At 43.3% G+C, this 25,061-nt stretch overlaps 1 protein-coding gene across 2 annotated transcripts; it reads left to right on the forward strand.

Moving 5' to 3' along the window:
• Positions 1-24,846, forward strand: LOC133115279 (transmembrane channel-like protein 6). Of its 2 annotated transcripts, none has more exons than XM_061225119.1 (21): positions 1-74; positions 4,909-5,075; positions 5,612-5,733; positions 6,164-6,335; positions 8,626-8,778; positions 9,285-9,393; positions 9,946-10,033; positions 15,281-15,538; positions 15,946-16,166; positions 16,339-16,483; positions 16,648-16,803; positions 17,233-17,426; positions 18,320-18,410; positions 18,782-18,879; positions 18,997-19,092; positions 19,295-19,370; positions 19,462-19,595; positions 19,742-19,918; positions 20,015-20,093; positions 20,514-20,612; positions 20,930-24,846. In XM_061225119.1, exons 3-21 carry the CDS (start codon positions 5,731-5,733, stop codon positions 20,933-20,935), a joined length of 2,355 nt encoding a protein of 784 aa, XP_061081103.1. In that variant the 5' UTR covers positions 1-74; positions 4,909-5,075; positions 5,612-5,730; the 3' UTR covers positions 20,936-24,846. The 2 variants fall into 2 exon arrangements, with proteins under 2 accessions (XP_061081103.1, XP_061081102.1); XM_061225118.1 differs by having other exon boundaries at positions 6,192-6,335.
• The last annotated feature ends 215 nt before the right edge of the window (positions 24,847-25,061 follow it).

Below are 25,061 nucleotides of genomic sequence, written 5' to 3' on the forward strand. Positions count from 1 at the left end.
ACAAACACCACTTGGACTAGCATACACAAATTGACAGCAGGGCACGGGAACGTTCTCGGTTACGATTCATATGCGTGAGTAATATATTACATTGGTACATCTATTTCATTTTAACCAGCATTTAACTAATAATCACTGTGTACTTTGTCTGTGTACGCTCCAGCCGCAAAAATTTGGATACCAGAGCTGCAAAGTGGGAACCAGTGAAGGCGCATAGACCTAGAGCAAGACGAACGCATGACATAGAAGCCAAATAAATTCCACAGCTATTGTTCATCTGTATTTAGTATAGCACGTAGTTTACCTGTTGTCTTCTGATTTCACCAGTAAATATCGGCAAAATACACATTTAGCTTGTGACTTTTTAAATCCCGCTTTCGTGAACCGAATGAATATTCGCATACTCAAATACTAATTCCCCAAGAACTGCAAAACGAATATCTTTTGACTAGAAATCCATCGTTTTAAAAATTAAAGCGGTTATCCCCTGGTGTAAAATCCAACTATGACCAGCTTGCAATACCAGCGACCAACTGTTTCAAAACATAGCTTGAGCTGGTCGAACCATGTTCAGTATGGAGCTAGTCTTACTGGTCAACCAGCTACCAGCTGTTTCAGCAGGAACTGCTGAATTAATACTGATAAGAAAAAATAAGCTTGAGCGATAAGGTTGGCGATGCATTCTACAAATAATCGTTCATGTTGCTATTTTGTCAGAGGCATTTGTATATATTGTACCAGTTTTACAAAAATATCCTGACTACGATAGACTACATTCTTCTTTGCAAGATAAAATCGTGATAGCTGAAGCTGAAGTTATTGGTAATGGGTATGCACTTTGTTGTATGTCGCTCTGGATAAGAGCGTCTGCCAAATGCCAATAATGTAATGTAATGTAAAGTTGGGAACGTTTTGTCACATTTTGTGTGTTAATTAGATTGCACACGTTGTTTACTAAAGTCAGAACCAATCAAACTGTGCGTAATTGTTTCGTAATTTTTGGAAGCTTATACAGAAGGCACCCGGACTTGTCCCGAGGCTAGTGTTTGGAAGCTGTCCGTACATGACAAGCTGGATTGCTGGACATGCATGAAAAATAACTTGATTCTCTCTTTAAAATCCTGTCACTTCTGCGGTTTTCCGATTGTATGCGCCGTCTCAGAGTGCCCATAAGTGTCCAACAACAGACTATTAGGCTACTTTTTACATTTTACGCACTGAATTAGAGCACCCCTGTGTGCGGCCTATTTTTAAACAGTAGATCTATTAATGTAGATTATGTGGTCCTGCGGAGCCTCGATGTCATCCAGTATTGGTTTTCACAGTAAAAACAGCAGCCATTTTAGCAGAGCCTGGCCCTCCAGAAGCACAGTGGTTTATGTCCCGATTCAATGTGGACATGCACCAATTTGGTAAGGTTTTCAATGGTCATCCTGGTTAGTCTGCAAAGCCAGGTTCTATTTGGGCTGTTCATTTTAGAAGAGGAAGGAAATAACATACGTGGGTTTTTAGTGTTCTTTCTAACTAGGTTAAAGTTTGGGGTTGGGGCTAAATCAGCCCATTTGGCACCAACAATCATGCCATGGTCGAAATCACTGAGATCACATTTTTTCCCCATCCTCATCTTTGATGTGAACATTAACTGAAGCTTGTGACCCATATCTGCATGATTGTATGCATTGCACTGCTGCCACAAGATTGCCTGATTAGATAATCACATGAATAAGTAGGTGTACAGGTGTTCCTAATAAAGTGCTCAGTGAGTGTGTACACCAGTACAAATAACCCAGCAGTACATGTTACCAATGCAGCAATTTGGTAAGGTTTTCAATGGTCATCCTGGTGAGTCTGCAAAGCCAGGTTCTATTTGGGCTGTTCATTTTAGAAGAGGAAGGAAATAACAAGGGCTGTGTACATGGGTTTTTAGTGTTCTTTATAACTTGGTTAAAGTTTGGGGGTGGGGCTAAAGAAACGGAAATGCTTACAGTGAAATGGACAGCTAACTACAATGGGTTAAAATGGGGTGAGTACCAGTTTCAGATGTAGCCCATTCAGATGTTGTGGGCTCAACACACACTCACTGAACGCTTTAATCAGGAACACTGTACTAATACTGAGTAAGGCCTCCCTTTGCTCTCAAAACAGCCTCAATTCTTTGTGGCATGGATTCCACAAGAAGTTGAAAACATTCCTTTGAGATTCTGTTTCATGTTGACATGATTGCGTCACACAATTTCTGCAGATTTCTCATCTGCGCAGTCATGCTGTGAGTCTCCCGTTCTACCACATCCCAAAGGTGGTCTATTGCATTCAGATCCGGTGACTGGGAAGGCCACTAAAGGATATTGAACTCATTGTCATGTTCATGAAACCAGTTTGAGACGACTTTTGCTTTTTGACATGGTGCATTATCATGTTGGAAGTAGCCATTAGAAGATGGGTACATTGTGGTCATGAAGGGATGCACATGGTCAGCGCCAATAGTCAAGGCTGTGGCATTCAAGCGATGATTGATCGGAATTAACAGGCCCAAAGTGTGCCAAGAAAACATTACACCACCACCATCACCCTGGACATTGACACAAGGCATGTTGGGTCCATGGATTCATGCTATTTGTGCCAAATTCTGGCCCTACCATCTGTATGCTTCAGCTGAAATCGAGATTCAGACCCGGCTACATTTTTCCAGTCTTCACCTGTTCAGTTTTGGTGAGCCTGTGCCCAGTGCAGCTTCAGCTTTCTGTTCTTGGCTGACAGAAGTAGAACCCGACGTGGCCTTCTGCTGTTGTAGCCCATCCGCTTGTAGCCCAAGGTTTGATGTGTTGTGCATTCGAAGATGCTTTTCTGCTCATCCAGTGATATCCAGAGCTGGATGGACAACCACCATCTAAAGCTCAACCCAGGTAAGACTGAAATAATATTCATCCCTGCTAATACCTCTCCCCATCTGGATCTCTCCATTTCCCTCGGGGATACCACACTCACGCCATCACCCAGTGCAAGGAACCTCGGCGTGGTGATGGACAGCAGACTGTCCCTTTCCGAGAACATTGCTGCGGTGACCCGGTCATGCAGATTCTTCCTATACAACATACGGAGAATCCGCCCCTTTCTCATCCCCTACTCGACCCAGCTCCTGGTCCAGTTCTGGTTCTGTCCCGCCTGGACTACTACAATTCCCTCTTGGCTGGCTGGCCTCCATCAGACCCCTCCAACTTATCCAGAATGCAGCAGCTCGTCTGGTCTTCAACCTTCCCAAATACTCACACGTCACCCCCCTGCTTACTTCCCTCCACTGGCTGCCTGTCATGGCTCGCATCAAATTCAAAACATTGGTGCTAGCTTTCCAAGCAGTTAAGGGGTCTTCCCCAGCTTACCTCCAAAAAATCATCAGACCCTATACCCCTGCCAGACCTCTTCGTTCAGCCTCCACAGGCCGCTTGGCACCTCCCCCTCTCCGAACCTCCACCTCACGCTCACGACTACTGTCTGTTCTGGCTCCATGGTGGTGGAACGAACTCCCCGTTGAGGTCAGAACTGTAGAATCTCTCCCCACCTTCAAGCGCAAACTGAAGACGCACCTCTTCAAGCAGCACCCCTCCCCGTCCCTCCCTACCTCCCTGTGAACCTTAATTGTTGTCTTTGTGATTTACTTTGTGTATCGGTATTTTTAGTTGGCTAGGTAAGCAGTGTTTGGATAGTTAAGTTTGGTCACTTTTGCTTTGTTTGTTTGTTTGTTTGTTTATTTGTTCCTTTAAAAAAAATAAAATTCAAATAGGCCCTGGTCCTTATCTTTGTTGTACAGGTAGCAGTTGAAATTGTACTTCCCTCTAGGGTCTTTCAGCACACTTATCCCTGGTTATGGGTATGCACTTTGTTGTACGTCGCTCTGGATAAGAGCGTCTGCCAAATGCCATTAATGTAATGTAATGTCATAGTCGGTGGTTATCTGAGTTACCATAGCTTCTGAGTTACCATAGCTTTAGATGTCTCTCATCAACAAGGTGTTTCTGTCCACAGAACGGACTGGATGTTTTTCGCACAATTCTGAGTAAACTCTGGAGACTGTTTCAGTTACAGAAATACTCAAATCAGCCAATTTGGCACCAACAATCATGCCATGGTCGAAATCACTGAGATCACATTTTTCCCCATCCTCATGTTTGATGTGAACATTAACTGAAGCTCCTGACCCATATCTGCATGATTGTATGCATTGCACTGCTGCCACAAGATTAGCTGATTAGATAATCGCATGAATAAGTAGGTGTACAGATGTTCCTAATAAAGTGCTCAGTGAGTGTGTACACCAGTACAAATAACCCAGCAGTACATGTTACCACAACAATACACCTGCTTTGGTGCATGTTTTGCTTCTGGGTATATTATATACGAAATCGCACCTCAGAGAGGGCAATGCAGCCTTAGAGGTTTGAGGTGATCTTTCAGTTGATAAAGAGAAAGGAATTGGTTATCCTTGAAAAGGGCATATGTACAGGTGTAGATTGTCTCAGTACTTCAGTACATACCCCGGGGGTAAGCAGCGTGTATGTGAAAGGGGGACGCTATCTGTAGGAGTTATGCAGTGTGTGTGGTAGTGTGTGTGTTGGAACACTTTCTGTGTGCACACTGCGTTTGTGGGAACACTTCAGAAGAGGAGTTCACCTCGCACCCCTCTCCTGCAGGCCAGCCGGAGGCACTCAGTGTGGTTTCCACTGGAGGAATTCAGAGTGTGTGCACTGGTATGTGGAGGCGAGCTGGGGCATGCGGAAACCAGGGCTGCATCCTCACATTACCCACCAGACCCCATCACCTGACCAGGAATGTGTCTCTCACTTTCACTGTTTCTCTCTCTTTCTCTCTTTCTTTCTCTTCCTTCTCTTCTTCCTTCTCTCTCCCTCGCAACAGGAGCCATGAGTGAGCGGAGACTTGGGTTGGATGGGAAGAGGCCTCACTGCTGACCCATCTTTTGGCGGCTTCGATTGACAGGTGAAGACTGACGGACGGATGGAAAGGGCGAGAAGGATGGACAGCGGCTTCGGTCTGAACCCACACCACATGGAGGCGGGGCTGCAGTGAGTTTCTTCTCAGTGAGGAGCTCACTCTGTCATTATTAAACATCCTCTTTGTCACAGGGGCTTTTTTTACACGCTAGCTCCTGCCAGAAATGTATTGAGTGTAGTGAGTGTGTGGAGGAAGGAGTTGAGACTTGAAGTCTATATAGGGCTATAAATGTGGTTCTTCCTTTTTCTGCCTGGGGTCTCAGCTCTCAGTGGTTAGAGTGCACTGTCAAATACACCCAATGCAGAACACCTGGGTTATGCTAAGCGAATTGAGAACAGTGAGGAGTGCTTGTGCGTCTTGGTGAAGTACCAGAGAACTTGTGTTTCTGTTTGTGTGTAAGGTATAAAGTTTCTCTCTTTGCTTTGGAAGGCTGCCAGTGACCCGCGAGGACTCCCTGTGCTTTCATTTTTCAAGAGGTGGAAGTCCACCTCCCCCCTCTTTTACATGAGGCGGGTGTCCAGTGTCCCCTTGCTCTTTGTCATAATTTCACAGTCGTGTTTAGCTGGGCAGTCCGAATGGTCAGCGGATGTCCGTTCTCCTTCCTCAGGAGCCCTGCGGCTGAGCGCGTGGTGCACGACTCCTTAAGCCCTCTGATGGAGGAGGCCAGCCCAAGCTCTGGGGAGCACAGCGAGGCCATAGAGATGCACAACCTTACAGAGGAGCAGTATGGTACTGGCTGGAACCTCGCCGCCGTCCTCTCCCACGCCTCTCCACTTCCTGTTGTTTTTCTCATCTGCTGGAGCTCTGGTGGGGCGGGGGTAAAGTGTGGGACGGGGCTTCTTCAAAATTTCTGTGGAATCCCCTCTGCCCCCTCCCTCATCTCTGCTCCACTGGCAGCTGCTCATTTGAGCCTTGGGCTGTTTTTCTTTCACCCCTTCTCTCTATTCTTCTCTCTCTCTCTCTTTCTCACACACTCTTTCCTTCACACTCTCCCGCATATTGACTCACCCACTCTCCCAATAGCTTACTCATTCACAAGATCAGCCTCAGGTTAATCTCCATTCACCCACCTACACCACTGGACTCCCTGGTGTCATTTGGTATAGCATTGTTACGATTGATTGGCTTCTTGTTTGGTTTACCTGCTTGATTCCAGCAGCCTTGCACTCAGGTTTCTCTCTACGCAGAGAGCCAGGCCTTCCTGCCGAGCTGTGCCCTGGTGGGGCGAGGGCGGGGACGCCTGGGGGCCAGGAAGGTGAACCCCCTGGTGAGGGCACGGTGGTCCTCAGCCACACAGCGCGTTCTGTGCTCCATGCCCAGCCGAACTATTGGTGAGGCTCTTGTGATCATGTTTTTTCTGATCAGTTTGTGAAGAAAGAAACCCCCCCCCCACCCTGACATAATTAAGAAAATATACATATCAAATACCTGACTGCCAAGTCTTTTATGGTTAGCTCCACAAATCAGAGCGATTGATGTGTCCATGTAAAAATCTATTTACCCAATGAGACCAGGACCCAGACAGATGACTTCCACCTTTGTGCAAGCCTCATTTTAGCTACAGTGAGGCCAGCCAACCATACACTTTTTTGAGGTAGAAATAAATCAAGTTTCTAATTATTATTCAAAATTAGTACTCTGGAACAGCATGGAATATGCATGAAGGCGCCACAGACCCCTGAGGACACAACTCACAGATGGGCGAATGACTGAGCTTCATGATGTGACGTTTTCTAGGTGTTACCGGGGGCGGCCGGTAGCGTAATGGTTAAGGTAAATGACTGGGACATGCAGGGTCGGTAGTTCTAATCCCGGTGTAGCCACAATAAGATCCGCACAGCCGTTGGGCCCTTGAGGAAGGCCCTTAACCCTGCATTGCTCCAGGGGAGGATTGTCTCCTGCTTAGTCTAATCAACTGTACGTCGCTCTGGATAAGAGCGTCTGCCAAATGCCAATAATGTAATGTTATGTGTGTTCTGTGAAGACTGCTGTACTGCATGAGCTGATGGTCCAGATTTTTAGATACACATGAAAGATTGCTCCAAATTATATCCCAAGGAATTTAATCATTACTAGTGGATATATGTTTATCCCTACTGTCTGTTAACAGTGTATACATGTGAAAAATGGTCTTTGTATGTTTCTTGACCTTTTCCCGAATTGGGAGAAGACATGAGATTCTGGGCCTGAAACGCCATTTAGCTTGTCACAGAGGAACAGCTGAGTGCATTACATCTTGAAGTCTGTGGGGATGTACCAGCCAATCTTCAATAGGTCACCAGGAGACTGAAGCATTAGGATTATGATCTTGATGGATTATCTTGAACTGGCAGATTGACAGAAAATAAGTAAATCTCACCAAGTCTTACAGTCTTATATTTAGACTTGAAGTTTCATTTCTATTACTTTTTTGGTAAATAAGACAAAAATATTGCCAAATATTGTCAATTCAAGATTTACCAATGGGGCTATAAAATTTTACTTGCAAAGCAAGTATGTGTGAATGTACGTGACGGGCAGTTTGCATCATGTGAGTGTGCTTTGCGATGTGGTTAACACATCAACCACAATGAGTGTGCTCTCTCCTCCACACTGCTCTCTTCAGCTTGTAAAAAAAAAGTCTGACCTGCAGAAATGCAGTTAAAATCTTCTGAATATTCAGGTATATTAAATCGCTTCCTTATAAGTGCAGTTATAAGAAAGTTTACCGTATCTAGTCTTGATTCTAGGCTTTTGATTGACTTTGGAGTTTGTTATTGGCGTTTTTCAACATGAGGACCAGAGTTGTGCCAATGACAGTCAAGGAAGCCATTATGAGGCTGAGAAATAAGAAAGAAATAGTCATAGGCAAAACATTAGGCTTTCCAAAATATACTGTTTGAAGTGGTTTTGTCTTGCAGTGTAGCATCTGATGTTAAAAACTGGCAAAAGTGTCTTGACTCCTCCACTTGGAACTTGGTAACTGAACTTCATTGCAGATTAATAAGGGCAAAATAAATGTTTGATGACTGTAATTGACCATTCGCCTAGGCTTGTCATTTTGTCTGCTCTCTAGACAATATCTAATATTGAGTCAAGCCCAAAGGGTCTTTCTCTACAACTAAGTTACAGAAAAGCAGTTCCTTTTTTGTCTGCAAACTTCATGGTAACTGACTTTCAAACTGATAACATTAATAGTACAGCATGGTTCAAGTAATCTTAGTCAACGTTTGAGGAGTATAACTGAGTGAGAATAATAACTACAGGGAATGGGATCCATGTATCTAGTGATAGTAAATTTAGATGCACATGTTGTGGAAGGGTTTCATGAAGACAGTGACAGGAGTCACTCAAAAACATCCTGCACTGCTTCCTTAAATGTCATTTTCATTGTAAAGCCTTGATTCACCAGGCTGAGTAGGGCTAGCAGATGTTAAGTGCACTGTGGAGCAATTCAAACCTTTATTGAAGCATTTTTTTAAACATATTTCCCAGAATATTCCTATTGAATGTGTATGATTTTGGAATTCCAAATATGGACAAGTTGATGATCACAAAAATAAGAAGACGATGGGCAAGTGCAGTCTATGTCCAGTGTCCTGGGTCCTAATCTCTGCACACAAATCTGTCCCCCGGTCCCAGGATGGTCACGGAATGCCATAATCTCCCAGTACTACAACCGCTCCATGCGCCTCCGACTCCGTCGCCAGAGCCAGCCCTCCATCCGGGACGCATCCCACTCCGCCCGGCCCAGTATCCGTGGCTACCGTATGGAGGCAGACTCGGAGGACGAAGGTGAGTCATACAAATATCGGAAAAGGACAAAATCCTTTTCTATGCAGTTTTCATTTCAGCTGGGTATTTAACTGCAGTGACACAGCTGCAGTTTGTCTCAAGTATCAATGCTGTCCTGCAATACCAGGGATGTGAACCATAGCTACATTGTCATTGTCTCCTATTCATTATCCATCTCCTCCCCCTTGGCGGAATCATGATTTCATCATAGCATCAATTTCCACTGTGCCGCTGACGATACACAGCAACACATACCATCCAAACTCACTCCTGTCAAACATGCAGAGACAATACCCTCCGTCAAAAAACTCCTGAAACCACTCCTATTCACTCATGTTTATTTCTTTATTTGTATGCATTGCTTTCATTTCACCTCATCCAGAGCAGCTTACACAGCAAAGTGCATGAGGGCAGAAGTAACCGCAGAAAAAGGATATTTCAACTTTTTAGAACAAGTATATTTCTTTTTTAAACAAATTTATTTTGGTCTGTGTGTGTTTTTTAAGAGAACAAGAAGGAGCAGCTGGTGACGAACCTGCAGGCCCTGTCGGCCGGTGACCGGGTGCGCATGCTGAGGGCCATGCCCATCAATATGGCCGAGAAGAGTGAGCTCAGGTAAGGCCCGCCATCCCTCCGTCTCAGGCCCCGTCCAGTCCTCGGTCGGCCTCTTTACACCAACCCTAGTTCGGCTGGCCATACATAAAGCAACCCTGTGTGCTTAAGTGAGATTAACTAACATTCTTTGACCACTCCTGATAGCTTGTTATTCTTATTTTTGAATGGTAGGGCCACTGAAAAACACTAATAAGCTCATTACACTGTACTGCTTTTATTCATTTGATTCACTTTAGGGTGGCTGTGGAGTATAATTGTTTTGTAACTGGGCTTCAAACTCCCCTTGTATGTGGCCTATTATTCTGTTTGAAATATGAGGAAAAGTACTTCACAATGACGGTTAACTCTCAATACCTGTATAACAAGAAATGCTAGAATCGGCTGTTACCATGTGGGAACCGTAGCCATGCAAATCACCCTGCCAGTGTATGCATATGGGGTGACTTCAGTCTCTTCCTGTAATGGTTGAGTCAAACTTGCAAAATAGGGGCTTTTCCAAAAAGATTTTGAAATTCTCAACCTCCTCTGTTATCTATGAAAACCTATTTCCAGAAAACTGGCATGCAGTTCCAAGGGCAAACCTCCACCCTCCCGCACAGCCATTTCCTGCTTCAGCCACGTGAAAATGTTTGTCATCATTGTAAGTGTTACACAGTATGCACCTGTCCATTTGTATCAGCGCCGTGGTGTGCTGGGCTGGCCTGCACAGCAACAGTAGGTGTGAAAGCTCACCTGTTACAACCCTGGCTCAGGGAATATAACAAGGGAAACAGACGCAGTTAAACAAAATTTATTATAACACAGGAACTATGAAATGATCAAAACAAAATGGTGGAGGTTGAAGGCCCTGCTGCTGCAGGCCTGGCTGCCAAGACAAAGAGAGAGAGCATGTGGAGGAAGGGGAGGAGTTACAGTTTTTTTACAATCGTTTTCACACTTGTCTCAATACCATGTCCTCTTTTTCAAAACTCTTCACACAGTGTGCTTTTGAAACACGCACCTGAGCACATCAGTTAACCTTTGGTGCAAAATGCACTTCAACCACCAAAACACTTAATATTTCACCCAAAAGTGACTCATGCTGCCGTAACTATAGCATATGCTTTCTCCCATTAGACTACTTTGTCACTCAATGTTCAATGAACTACAAAACACAAACAACTTGGAGCATTGCTAAATACATATATTATGTGTTTCCCTTTCCTCTATTTTTGCATCCACAAATATTTCAAGCCAAGCAGCTAAAGAAACTTTTGATCTGTTGGTTTGCCTCTCACAATAGATGGCATGACTAAATGTGGTAAATTTACAGTAAACTGTATGTGAATCTTGAATGAATGAATGTTTTACAATATTGGAAACCCAGAATAACATTTTTTACTGTGTAATGTAAAACAATATATGATAAAGAAACAAATCACAAAAGCAACATTATTCCTCAGAGGGTTTACAGTATTTTGACGTTTGTTCTCACAGTGCAATATACTGTAATTCAGAAAAGAATACAATCAATTAATAAAAATACATTACAATCAATAACAATCAGTAATTCGCACATATATTGTCTGCCTATCAGCATCAAAAGTCTACTGTTGGCCTGGCCCATCCATCCTGTCCTATGGAATTTGGCCATAGATTTTCATCAACATCACTCCGAATGTTATCTCTTGCTATACACTGAGGAAAACATATTTTTGCGTGCCTTATCCAGCCCTAGATGTGTTCCACTGTTATGTCCATACACCCAGCAGTATTGCATCTAGAAGTGACATCTGTTCATGTGGGTGGTGGTCTATCTATCTATCTATCTATCTATATTGGTACCTGAGTTCCTGCCAAAGGGGACAGTGTACAACTGTTTCATCCTGATCTGATGTTTCTGAAATGGTTGTAGTGCTTACACTGTCAATGTTTGGAAATATGTTCTTGTCTGCGATTATGTTGTTGCGTATTTCTCTTAGGCTGATGCTGTTGTTGACAATGACCATCCCAACTGTTGTATCCTCCTTTTGAGGCGTAAATATTATTCCCCTTCCCCATGTGTGACTGTGTGAAACATTATTCCCCTTCCCCCTGCTTTTTCTGGAGACTTCTCAAATCACAGTACTGCTGTAATATACACATCAATTGAACTCCTTCAGTCAGAATGTTGTAAATACTGTATAGTACCTGTTGGTTTGCCTGAAAAGCCTGACTATTGAAGCCACTGTGGATCTAGGCAAGTTTGGTTGAACCCCCAACCTGCTTCCCTCAGGGACAGACCATGATTTACCACATGATCAATGACTGTGGCTCTGATTTCATCAGACACAACTGTTCTTGCTCTTCCACGACATCTTCTTCCTCTGCCTCTGGCTGCATCCATTTTCCCCACCAAGGCTAAAGAATGCAAATACCAATCCAAAGATGGCCCCTTTTGTATATGTGGTAAAGGGGCACAAACAACAAACACCTGGGCAGGTTTTTCACTGAAATGACAGCCAGGTGTTTCAGCAGTACATATACAGCAGTAATAGCGGAAAAATCTCTTCAGTGACAACTACATCTATATTTACCCGATATACGTGCACATTTCAATGCAAGTATGATCACTTTTGCATAGATGGTAACAAGGCTGCAAACAAAAAAATTGAATAAACTGAATAAACTTTCTGCTCAAATCAGAATGATCTGTCTTACGTATTTCAAGCATATAGTTTCATTTTTCTGCCAAAATGCAGCATATTTCCTTCCACAATGATCAGAATTTTATTGGGGTTTGAACTGAAAGTTAACTGTTTTGAATAGAGTATCTAAATGTCTGCAAAATTTGCTGTATTTGTACAAACTTTTGCTGGTAGTGAACACTGACTGAGAGAGGTATTCATGAATTTTGGACAAAGTGGTGATTGAATGCCTTTAGTATGACAGCAATGTAAAAATATTCACAGTTTAGTTCCCATAGTCTTACAGTTTTTACAATCGTTTTCACACTTGTCTCAATACCATGTCCACTTTTTCAAAACACTTCACCATATCATTAGACTATGTGAACTAAACTGTGGATATTTTTGCATTGCTTTCATACTAAAGGCATTCAATCACCACTTCTTCCAAAATTCATGAATACCTCTCTCAGTCAGTGTTCACTACCAGCAAATGTTTGTACAAATACAGCAACTTTTGCAGACATTTAGATACTCTGTTCAAAACAGTTAACTTTCAGTTCAAAACCCAATAAAATTCTGAAAAATTCTGAAAGATGAAACTATATGCTTGAAATACATAAGACAGATCATTCTGATTTGAGCAGAAAGTTTATTCAGTTTATTAAATTTTTATATATAGGGAAATGTATATATGTATATAGGGAAAATATAGATGTAGTTGTCACTGAAGAGATTTTTCCACTATTACTGCTGTATATGTACTGTTGAAACATCTGGCTGTCATTTCAGTGAACAACCTACCAAGGTGTTTGTTGTTTGTGCCCTGTTACCACATATACAAAAGGGGCCACCTTTGGATTGGCATTTGCATTCTTTAGCCTTGGTGGGGAAAATGGATGCAGCCAGAGGCAGAGGAAGAAGACGTCGCGGAAGAGCATCAACCAGACCAAGTTCAATTGATGTGTATATTACAGCAGTACTGTGATTTCAGAAGTCTCCAGAAAAAGCAGATGTATCAGTGCACATTTGTCTTTGACTCACTACAGGACCCAGCGGTTACCTCACACAGTCACACAGGGGGGAAGGGGAAGAATGTTTACGCCTCAACAGGAGGATAGAATAGTTGGGATGGTCATTGTCAATAACAGCATCAGGCTAAGAGAAATATGCAACAACATAATCGCAGACAACAACATATTTCCAAACATTGACACTACAACCATTCAGGATGAAACAGTTGTACACTGTCCCCTTTGACAGGAACTCTGAGGGTGTCAAGGAGCTCAGATACCAATATGAAGTTTATGAAGGTATATGTGAAGGTTGGACATGGTATTGAGACAAGGAACAATATGAAGTTTATGAAGGTATATGTGAAGGTTTAGGACCACCACCCACATGAACAGATGTCACTTCTAGATGCAATGGCTGCTGGGTGTATGGACATAACAGTGGAACACATCCAGGGCTGGAAAAGGCACGCAAAGAGATGTTTTCCTCGGTGTATAGCAAGAGATAACATTTGGAGTGATGTTGATGAAAATCTATAGCCAAATTCAGAGGACAGGATGGATGGGCCAGGCCAACAGTAGACTTCTGATACTGATAGGCAGACAATATATGTGCAAATTACTGTATATAGTGAAAATATTGCTTTTTGGTATGTATTTGTTATTGATTGTAATGTACTTTGAGTAATTGATTGTATTGTATTTTTCTTTTCTGAATTACAGTATATTGCACTGTGAGAACAAATGTCAAAATACTGTAAACCCTTTGAAGAATACTGTTGCTTTTGTGATTTGTTTCTTTATCATATATTCTTTTATGTTACATAGTAAAAATTTGGGATTCTGGGATTCCAATATAGTAAAACATTCATTCATTTACAGTTTACTGTAAATTTACCACACTTAGTCATGACATCTATTGTGAGAGGCAAACCAACAGATCAAAAGTTTCTTTAGCTACTTGGCTTGAAATATTTGTGGATGCAAAAATAGAGGAAAGGGAAACACATAATATATGTATTTAGCAATGCTCCAAGTTGTTTGTGTTTTGTAGTTCATTGTACATTGTACATTGAGTGACAAAGTAGTCTAATGGGAGAAAGCATGTGCTATAGTTATGGCAGCAAGAGTCACTTTTGGGTGAAATATTAAGTGTTTTGGTGGTTGAAGTGCCTTTTGCACCAAAGGTTAACTGATGTGCTCAGGTGTGTGTTTCAAAAGCACACTGTGTGAAGAGTTTTGAAAAAGTGGACATGGTATTGAGACAAGTGTGAAAACGATTGTAAAAAACTGTAATGATATGGTGAATATGTTAAGTGTTTTGAAAAAGTGGACATGGTATTGAGACAAGTGTGAAAACGATTGTAAAAAACTGTAATAAACTCCAGCCTATGGCAGGTGTGGCGGGTTAGTAATCAGTGCAGGGTACACCTCCTGGCTTCACCTGCAGGGCGAGACTAGAACCACACATACCCCCATACATAACACACTCGACTAGCGGCGATGCCCACCAATCTGTGTGCCTGTGTGTGCCTGTGTGCCTGTGTGCACCTGCGTGTGCATGTGTGCGCCTGTGTGCGCCCCTGTGTGCCTTTGTGTGTGTGTGTGCCTGTGTGTGCCTGTGTGTGTCTGTGTGTGTGTGTCTGTGTCTGTGTGTGCCTGTGTGTATGTGTGTGTGTGTCTGTGTCTGTGTGTGCCTGTGTGTATGTGTGTGTGTCTGTGTGTGACTGTGTGTGCCTTTGTGTGTCTGTGTGTGCCTGTGTGTGTGTGTCTGTGTGTGCCTGTGTGTGTGTGTGTGTGTGTGTGTGTGTGCCTGTGTGTATGTGTGTGTGTGTGTGTGTCTGTGTGTGTGTGTGTCTGTGTGTGCCTTTGTGTGTCTGTGTGTGCCTGTGTGTGTGTGTGTCTGTGTGTGCCTGTGCGTGTGTGTGCCTGTGTGTATATGTGTGTGTCTGTGTGTGTGTGTGTGTGCCTGTGTGTATTCATGTGCCTGTGTGTGCCTGTGTGTCTGTATGTGCTTGTGTGTGTGTGTGTGTGCCTGTGTGTATGTGTGTGTGTGTGTGTGTGTGTGTCTGTGTGTGCCTGTGTGTATGTGTGTGTGTGTGTATGTGTGTGTCTGTGTGTCTGTGTGTGCCTGTGTGTGTGTATGTGTGTGTGTGTCTGTGTGTGCCTGTGCGTGTGTGTGTGTGTGTGTATGTGTGTGTGTGTGTGTGCCTGTGTTTTGCTCCGCAGGCCTTACAGCATGGCTGGAGCAGCTGGATGTCCTTCCTGCAGTCCCTGCAGCTGTGGCAGGTGGCGCTAAAGACTGTTGGCGGGCGCTTCGGTACGGGCGTGCTCTCCTACTTCCTGTTCCTCAAGACCCTCCTGCTCTTCAACATCTTCCTCTTCATCGTCAACTGCTTCTTCCTGGTCATCCCCCAGGCTGTGAACCCTCCACCTCCCGGTGCTGCTGATGTCAGCTTTACGGGCCTGGAGCTGCTCACGGGCGGTGTAAGGAGATCAGCATCCTTCTCTCCACCCACCTCCAACCACGTCCATCCCACACAAGGCCAAGTATGGCCTTACAGAGTCAGTTTCCTGGGCACATTGATAGGCTGGATGACCTTCTGGTTATTAGACCACTTTTAATCTTTGGTGTACATTTCATGCTCTCCCTCATATACTATTGTTAAAACCTGGTATTTTAACCAGAGCGTGGTTGGTTTGATTCCCAGCTGGCATGTTATCATTGTACCTTTGCTCACAGTACTTGCTCATACATGAATTGCTTAGAATAATACCCTGCAGTATGACATGAACAATATTTCTAACGTAAGTTGTCCTGTGATAGGGGCATCTAGGCATCTACCAGACAAAGCAGCACTGTTGCCCGGGTAACCCCCTGCTGCCTTTCACAGGGCTACTTCACGGACACCGTGATGTTTTACGGCTACTACACAAACTCCTCGCTGAAGGATACCTGCCGAACGTCACAGAACCTCACCGGCGACAGAGCTGCTGACCCAGCGCACTGTGGCTGCGGTCACAACACCCAGCGGATGTCCTACAATATACCAGCGGCCTACTTTTTCACCACCGGAGTGGCCTTCTTCGTCACCTGCATCATCCTCGTCTACAGGTGTGCTGCACAGTCAGCTCCACAAGAGGCACTGTTTATGCCCTGTCTTCCTCTCTCTCTGGGTCAGTGTAGTTTGGGTGATGGGCGGAAGGGGATTTCATTCTGGGTCAGTTGTGATGAGCACTTGGGTTGGAAGGTGTTAATTGCATGTCTGTGTGTTTTGCTCCCTCAGTGTGTCCAAGTCGTTCGGGCAGAGTTTCCGCATCGAGAAGTCCCGAGGGAACCTGACTGTGAAGGTCTTCTGCTCCTGGGACTTCAAGGTCATCAAGAAGTCCTCTGTGAAGCTGCAGTCTGAGAATATCTGTACACAGCTGAAGGTAAAAAAAACAAAACAACTTTTGAATGGCCTTTATGTATTTCAGAGCATCTAGTGTTTAGCGTTCGTTTGGGTGACATGGTTTATTTAATGATTGTCTATCTCTCTCTCTCTCTCTCTCTCTCTCTCTCTCTCTCCCTGTCTCTCTCTGTGTGTCTCTCTCAGGAGCTGCTCTCAGAAGTGAACTGCAGGCTCGTGGAGAAGAGCTTGGCTCAGAGGCTTGCTTGGCTGGCAGTGCATGCGCTGGCCTGGATCATGTGCTTGGCCAGCACCTTAGGGTGTGCCCTCTCCGTCTTCTACTTCTCTCAGTACCTTTTTGAGGTGAGGAGGTCTCAACAGGCCAGCGACTTTTGGGTGTAAAGTTTTGGTCAGGACTACTATGGTTCAGAAGTTTTTCTATAGAAGTGCTATATAAATGAACGTGACTTGACTTAGCCCAGGATAATGGCTCAGAGCAGGTCGCTGCGGTTGTCCTCTGTGAATCACTTCCTCTTTCAGTGGAATTACTTATTTATGCCTCTGTCATTGTGTAGGCTACCACATGAGTGTATCTGATCAGACACGGTCTTTTGACTTAAACGGATGACTGTGTGTGTTTGTGTGTAGGGGTTTGCATGTGATTGTGTTGGGCAATTGTTGACTCAACTGGTGTTCATCTATATTTGTTTGTATGTACTACTGTTTGTGGTAAATGACTCTGGGTAAGAGAGCTTGACAAATAAATTAATGTAAGTGTAACATGTCTTGCAGGACCGTCAGCACCGTCAGCACCATCAGCAAGTGCTCTCAGGAAACTCGCTGTCCCTTAAAGAGGAGGCCCGTTTGCTGGTCTTGCCTGTAGTAGTGTCCAGTATTAACCTTCTGCTGCCTGGCTTCTTCAATCTTGTGGCATGGATGGAGGTGTATGACTCCCTCAGCGTGCGCGCCTATGTCGCCATCTTCAGGTAAATGATAGAACTGTAGTCCCTGCACTCTGACATCAGTGTGTTTTTTCATGCAGTTCGGCAATGACTGCTCAGGCAACCCAAAAAGGAACAGCACAAACCACAAAGTAATTTGTTTCCAAAAATATAAAGGAATCCCTCCCCACCTTTTTTATTTTTAGACTTTAATGGTTGTTGCAGTGAAGACATTGGAAGAATGTATTCTTATCATAAATTTATCTTAATACACCTAACTTCAGACAACTGTCCTAAATGAAAATGTCTGTATAATAACAGCGTTTAGGAGAAAAAAAAAGAAAGCTTATCAACGGTCCACCATATTCTTATGATTTGCCAAAAAAAAATGACCGCAGTCTACCGAATCAGGTGTCAGTCGTCCCTCGTTGTTGTTAATCCTATTGGCTATCTATCCAATTGAACCCACCTACAGTACCGGGTTCAATTGGATAGATAGCCAATCATATTTCATATTTCATCTGCAATGCCTAGCTTGAAAGTTTTATCAGAGTTCTGTGTGCCAGGCCAGCTGCTATGACTTGCACTGCAAGTCTCTTGTCTACATCACTTGTAAATGTTTTTTGAAGAAAAGAAAAAACTAAATTTGGTGAAGGCATGTTCATTGTACATTGTGTATTTTTTAAGTGTGAAAGTGTCAGTATGTAGGTACACATCTTGGTGGGAAGCAGTTGATAACCACTGCAATTTTGAATGTTCTGTCTGCAAGATGATCTTACAGAATTTTCTGGAATGCATGTTCATGGAAGGTTCTGGACAATGATTTTTTTATGGTCAATTTTATGGAAGGTGCTTTTTATAGGGTGTTTGTGGACTACCCAGTATGAGCTGGGGCCATTGGGAGTCTTATGTCCACCTGTCCACTTCTATTTTTACAGGAACTTACTGCTAAAAGTGAGTGTTCTGGGAATGCTTTGTTACCGTTGGCTAGGAAAGATCGCGGCTGAGCCAGAGAGCCTAGGACTACAGGTAAGTAACCTGCTACCTGAGTGTCCAGCATTAGCAACCCTGGTCCTCTTTCCAGTTTATGTATCTGTTCATTTTGTGTCTAAATCCTACCTGAGCTATTCTCACATCTTCAGTTCACCTGAAAGATCTAACAGGAACTAGTTCCATGATTGTACCGATTTTCTGAAATGCTTTGATTCTGAGAAAACCAGAATCTCAGAAAACTTCTCAATTTGAGTTGCATTATTTGTTTAAAATGTAGTTAAAATAAAAAAGCAGTCAAATCACAGTGACTATGACGACCAGTCTGGTTTGAGCTGTGTGTGTGTTGAGTTTGAGCTGTGTGTGTGTGCTGAGTTTGAGCTGTGTTGTGTGTGTGTGTTGGTCTGCAGTGCTGGGAGAGCTACGTGGGGCAGGAGTTGTATCGTTTCCTGCTGATGGACTTCATATTCTCAATACTGGACACATTGTTTGGGGAATTCCTCTGGAAGTAAGCATAAATATTTACCTCTCTCTCTCGTTGTCTCTTTTTGCCACTGTGTGCCGGTATGCCCTCACATTATCAGTAAACAATCTCTCCCTTTTTTTCTGAAACTCCTACCTGCAGGCTGTTTTCACAGAGAGTGCTGAGGAGGAAGAGGAAGCCTGTTTTTGACATTGCTCGCAATGTGCTGGAGCTTATCTACGGCCAGACTTTAGCCTGGTAACCAGTCCTCTCACATCTGCATAGTCTGTTCACCACATTCCATCTCTCTTTACCAGTGTAGACTGTTATCTCGGCTGCCACCCTAGACCAGTCTGTTACCTGAGAGAATCCCCATTAAGGTTCCTTATGTTTGCATGGGGTCATAATAAGAGGGTTACGGTTACATCTGTGTGTGGGTGTGTCACTGTCTTTCCTTCAGGCTGGGTGTGCTCTTCAGTCCACTGCTTCCTGCTGTGCAGATCATCAAGTTGCTGCTGTTATTCTACATGAAAAAGGTAGCCCCCAGCCCCCTCTCCCTCCTAGGGACACTAGGTCATCTCCACGTAAGAGTTTGTTGTAACCCCGTGCCCCTGCCCCTCCCCCTAGACCAGCTTGATGATGAACTGCCAAGCTCCGAGGAGACCATGGAGGGCGAGTCAGATGACCACATTCTTTATCTCCCTGCTCTGTTTTCCTTCTTACCTGGGGGCCGCAGTGTCCGTCGCCTACACCGTATGGATGTGAGACCCTCTAACCCTGCACTTAAAAAGACATGGATGTTCTGTGCACACACACACACACACACACATGGTTTCAAGTCCTCAGTATTGGTATGTGAATTGATACCTGCCCTCTTTGCTTGCACACCTGCCCCGCCCTGCTCCAGGTTAAAGCCATCAGCAGAGTGTGGGCCCTTCAGGGGCCTCTCCACCATGGTCATATCTGGGAAGAGCTGGGTTGCGGAGCTGGCGGGGGCCAACCCCAACCTGGCCTGGCTCATCTGGGTGCACGCTTACCTAGTGGAGAACCCAATCTTCCTTTTTGTTGTCGCTGGGATATTCCTGTAAGTACCCACACTACGAGGCCCAAGCATGGTCCTGACCGAGGTGAAGAAGGTGCTTCATTAGCCCTGCTGCTCTGACCTCCTCCTGTCTTTCAGAATCATCACTTACTTCCACACCCAGGTTGTGGACGGACAGAGGAAGATCATCGTTCTTCTGCAGGAGCAGATTGAGAATGTGAGCGTTGGAGGGATGGAAGTAACACTTTGTATGGGTGGTGGCTTGAGCCAGTTCTGGTGTTTGTGTGAAGTGTTTCTAGAAGCAGATGAATGCAGAGAGTGGAGCCTACTTGTTGGTAGTATATTAACCTAAGACATCACCTGTGCTAGTGAAGCACAGACCCCGAATCAACTGAACACTCCCATACCCTGTGCGACATTCACCAAATGTGCTTCACCCTATGGAGCCACCAGCCACAGTAGGAGCTGGCACGGTCTGGATCAGAGACCGTTGGGCAGGGATCATCCATGCACTACAGCACGGTGTATTTACCGATTGAGCCACTCAGCATACAGGGCTTTATGTTTAATTGGTGCAGCTTGGAGCAACAGAGTGAGGTTGAAAAGAGCAGGATGGACTAAACTGTAATTTTTACAGGAGGGGCAGGATAAGAAGTTTCTGATTAGTAAATTGCAGTTGGCCCATGAGCAGAAACACCCGGTCTCCCCTCAAAGACGAGAGTTGAGGAGCAACGAGGTAACACTTTTGTACATTGCTGTGGTGTGCCGTACAAGCTCCATGCTGACTTGTACGTGTTAATTCAAAGGTTTTCTGCCAAACCTGAAATATTTTGATGCATGTTCCTGTCTGTTTGTCTGTTTGTCTCCTTTACTGTTGTTTGTTGCTTGTGGAAATTGCATATGTTAAAGGCTTCAAATATTAGCCAATGTTGCAAATCTCTACACACCTGATGCATCCTTTTTACTTCCTTTTACTTGCACTTCAGTCTGTGCAACATTCCTTTGGTAATGTGATGATTATATTTGACAATATTTCTGTTCTTTGAATTGCAGGACTGATGTATGGATTAATTCCAGTACAGATCTACATCTGTGCTACAAATACAACGGCAATTTGACCCGGATTGGTTATCGCAGTTGCCATTTACATTGATTATCGTCATAAGACATCATCAGACGTGAGGCCTGGCTTACACCATTTATTCCAATTACTGTTCATATATACCATCAGAGTGAACCTACTACATTCAGCCACAAATTACAGACCCGGTTTCCAAATCTCAATTTGAGTGAACTGCCATGCACAGGAGAACAAGGACTTTAACTTTTCCGCAGCCACCTTGCCTCCTCATGGACAGGCAGCAGAAGACTTTGAATGGATACAATGGTGCATTAATAGGAAGATGCTAAAGATGTATTTGGTGAATCAAAATGGAGGCCTTGGTGGTTGCCCTGGAAACCACCTGAACTGGAGCTGTACATGCTGAGGAATGGAACACAGGCATGTGCAGACGGTGATACAAGTAATATATACTAAGATACAAGGGTATACAGTATGTTTCCTTTGACTGTTCAAACTCTTAAGTATTATAACATTTTCTGCTTTGGCTGTTTATGTGGTTGAGTAGCAGTATGCCTGGGTTCTGTAAAAAGGGACTAGCTAGTGATTATGTGCTGTATTTGTGTTGTGCTCAATCCCTTGTGTTACTGGGTCAATCCCAGTGTGCAGTCTTGAACCCCAAGACCAGGAACTAGAGTATAGAGAGTATAGCAAGAGCTATCCAAATCTATGACAGAATGATGAACCAGGTGTAAATTTATTTAGTCAAGAGGGTTTAAACCACTTCAGAACTCCAGCTAAGCACACAGCAGTTGACTCATTGTGCTTGATTGCATTGTTTGTACATCAACAAAAGCTAGTAACCAGTGATTATTGAGGGGTACTAATTGTGCTAAGGCAGAGGTGTCCAATCTTATCCTAAAAGGGCTGGCGTGGGTGCAGGTTTTTGTTTTAATCCAGCGGTAACACACCTGATTATACTACAGTTTTTTACAATCGTTTTCACCCTTGTCTCAATACCATGTCCACTTTTTCAAAACTCTTCACACAGTGTGCTTTTGAAACACGCACCTGAGCACATCAGTTAACCTTTGGTGCAAAATGCACTTCAACCACCAAAACACTTAATATTTCACCCAAAAGTGACTCATGCTGCCGTAACTATAGCATATGCTTTCTCCCATAAGACTACTTTGTCACTCAATGTTCAATGAACTACAAAACACAAACAACTTGGAGCATTGCTAAATACATATATTATGTGTTTCCCTTTCCTCTATTTCAAGCCAAGCAGCTAAAGAAACTTTTGATCTGTTGGTTTGCCTCTCACAATAGATGGCATGACTGAGTGTGGTAAATTTACAGTAAACTGTAAATGAATTAATGTTTTACTATATTGGAAACCCAGAATAACTATTTTTACTGTGTAATGTAAAACAATATACGATAAAGAAACAAATCACAAAAGCAACAGTATTCTTCAGAGGGTTTACAGTATTTTGACATTTGTTCTCACAGTGCAATATACTGTAATTCAGAAAAGAAAAATACAATACAATCAATTACTCAAAATACATTACAATCAATAACAAATACATACCAAAAAGCAATATTTTCACTATATACAGTAATTTGCACATATATTGTCTGCCTATCAGTATCAGAAGTCTACTGTTGGCCTGGCCCATCCATCCTGTCCTCTGCATTTGGCCATAGATTTTCATCAACATCACTCCAAATGTGATCTCTTGCTATACTCCGAGCATTCTTTGCGTGCCTTTTCCAGCCCTGGATGTGTTCCACTGTTATGTCCATACACCCAGCAGCCATTGCATCTAGAAGTGACATCTGTTCATGTGGGTGGTGGTCCTAAACCTTCACATATACCTTCATAAACTTCATATTTGTATCTGAGTTCCTTGACACCCTCAGAGTTCCTGTCAAAGGGGACAGTGTACAACTGTTTCATCCTGATCTGATGTTTCTGTAGCACTTTTGAAATGGTTGTAGTGCTTACACTGTCAGTGTTCAGAAATATGTTGTTGTCTGCGATTATGTTGTTGCATATTTCTCTTAGGCTGATGCTGTTGTTGACAATGACCATCCCAACTATTGTATCCTCCTGTTGAGGCGTAAACATTCTTCCCCTTCCCCCTGTGTGACTGTGTGAGGTAACCGCTGGGTCCTGTAGTGAGTCAAAGACAAATGTGCACTGATACATCTGCTTTTTCTGGAGACTTCTCAAATCACAGTACTGCTGTAATATACACATCAATTGAACTCCTTCAGTCAGAATGCTGCAAATACTGTATAGTACCTGTTGGTTTGCCTGAAAATCCTCACTATTGAAGCCACTGTGGATCTAGGCAAGTTTGGTTGAACCCTCAACCTACTTCCCTCAGGGACAGGCCATGATTTACCAATGACTGTGGCTCTGATTTCATCAGACACAACTGTTCTTTCTCTTCCGCAACTTCTTCGTCCTCTGCCTCTGGCTGCATCCATTTTCCCCACCAAGGCTAAAGAATTCAAATGCCAATCCAAAGATGGCCCCTTTTGTATATGTGGTAACGGGGCACAAACAACAAACACCTGGGTAGGTTGTTCACTGAAATGACAGCCATGTGTTTCAACAGTACATATACAGCAGTAATAGCGGAAAAATCTCTTCAGTGATAACTACATCTATATTTACCCTATATACATGCACATTTCAATGCAAGTATGATCACTTTTGCATAGATGGTAACAAGGCTGCAAACAAAAAAATTGAATAAACTGAATAAACTTTCTGCTCAAATCAGAATGATCTGTCTTACGTATTTCAAGCATATAGTTTCATTTTTCTGCCAAAATGCAGCATATTTCCTTCCACAATGATCAGAATTTTATTGGGTTTTGAACTGAAAGTTAACTGTTTTGAACAGAGTATCTAAATGTCTGCAAAATTTGCTGTATTTGTACAAACTTTTGCTGGTAGTGAACATTGACTGAGAGAGGTATTCATGAATTTTGGAAGAAGGGGTGATTGAATGCCTTTAGTATGAAAGCTTTAGTTCACATAGTCTAATGATATGGTGAATGTGTTAAGTGTTTTGAAAAAGTGGACATGGTATTGAGACAAGTGTGAAAACGATTGTAAAAAACTGTAATAAACTAATCGTGGTCTTTAATCAAGACCTTGATGAGTAGAATCAGCTGTCTTAGTCCTGTGCTAAAACAACAACCTGCACACACACCGGCCCTTTCTGGAAAGGATTGGACACCCCTGTGCTATCATGTCATGCTCATCGCCATCGTCCTATCCTGCGCTCCTCCAGCATGATGACTGCACAGCTGGGCTCGTGGACTGCGGAGGGCACCAGCTAAAATGGCTGTTGGCAGCACAAGTCTCAAAGAGGCTCTTCATTGACCTTGCAGCAATGACACAAGCATACGTGCATGTTGGAGTCGTACGGATTATGGGAAAATCTGTATTACAATGAACTAAAAGGAAAACTGTGACCTGTAAATAAAATGAATAGTTTTCTGTCATGTACTTACATTTCAAGCAGTTATTGGTTTGCTGCAACCAGAATGCTTCTTAAAACTCAGCCAATCAGTACAAGAGGAAATCGCACATATTTTTTCTGCTGTTACTAAAACACCTATTAAACTAAGCCAATCAGCAAGATGAGGAAAATGTGTATATTGGTCTATTCTTGCCAAAAAAAAAACAGTATGAGGGCAAAGAACAAAAGAATATGGTAATGCTAATGGAATGTGGAGCAAATTATTAATTTTGCTTGGAGAAAAATTGGAACAATTACAGTGCAGTCCGTAAGGATTTGGATAATTAAACATTTTCTGTTGTTTTTGCTCTGTACTCTAGCACATTTAATTTGAAATAAAACCATGACTATGCAGTTAACATGCAGACATTTGTCTTTAATTTAAAGCCCGGAGAACGACTTCTCAGACACTATAGGACCACAGTGTGCTACGTCAATCAGCCCCCCCACCGGTGTGCCACCGTTTCTGTTTAAAAAATTTGTATTAAACGTTTTGCTACATTTTCACTAGGCCTCATTTCATAAAAATTTCTTGAACAATCTACAATAATTTGTCAAATTATCAAATTGTCTC

The sequence above is a fragment of the Conger conger genome, chromosome 16 (assembly GCF_963514075.1).
Source record: "Conger conger chromosome 16, fConCon1.1, whole genome shotgun sequence".
In the NCBI taxonomy this organism is placed as follows: Eukaryota; Metazoa; Chordata; class Actinopteri; order Anguilliformes; family Congridae; genus Conger; species Conger conger.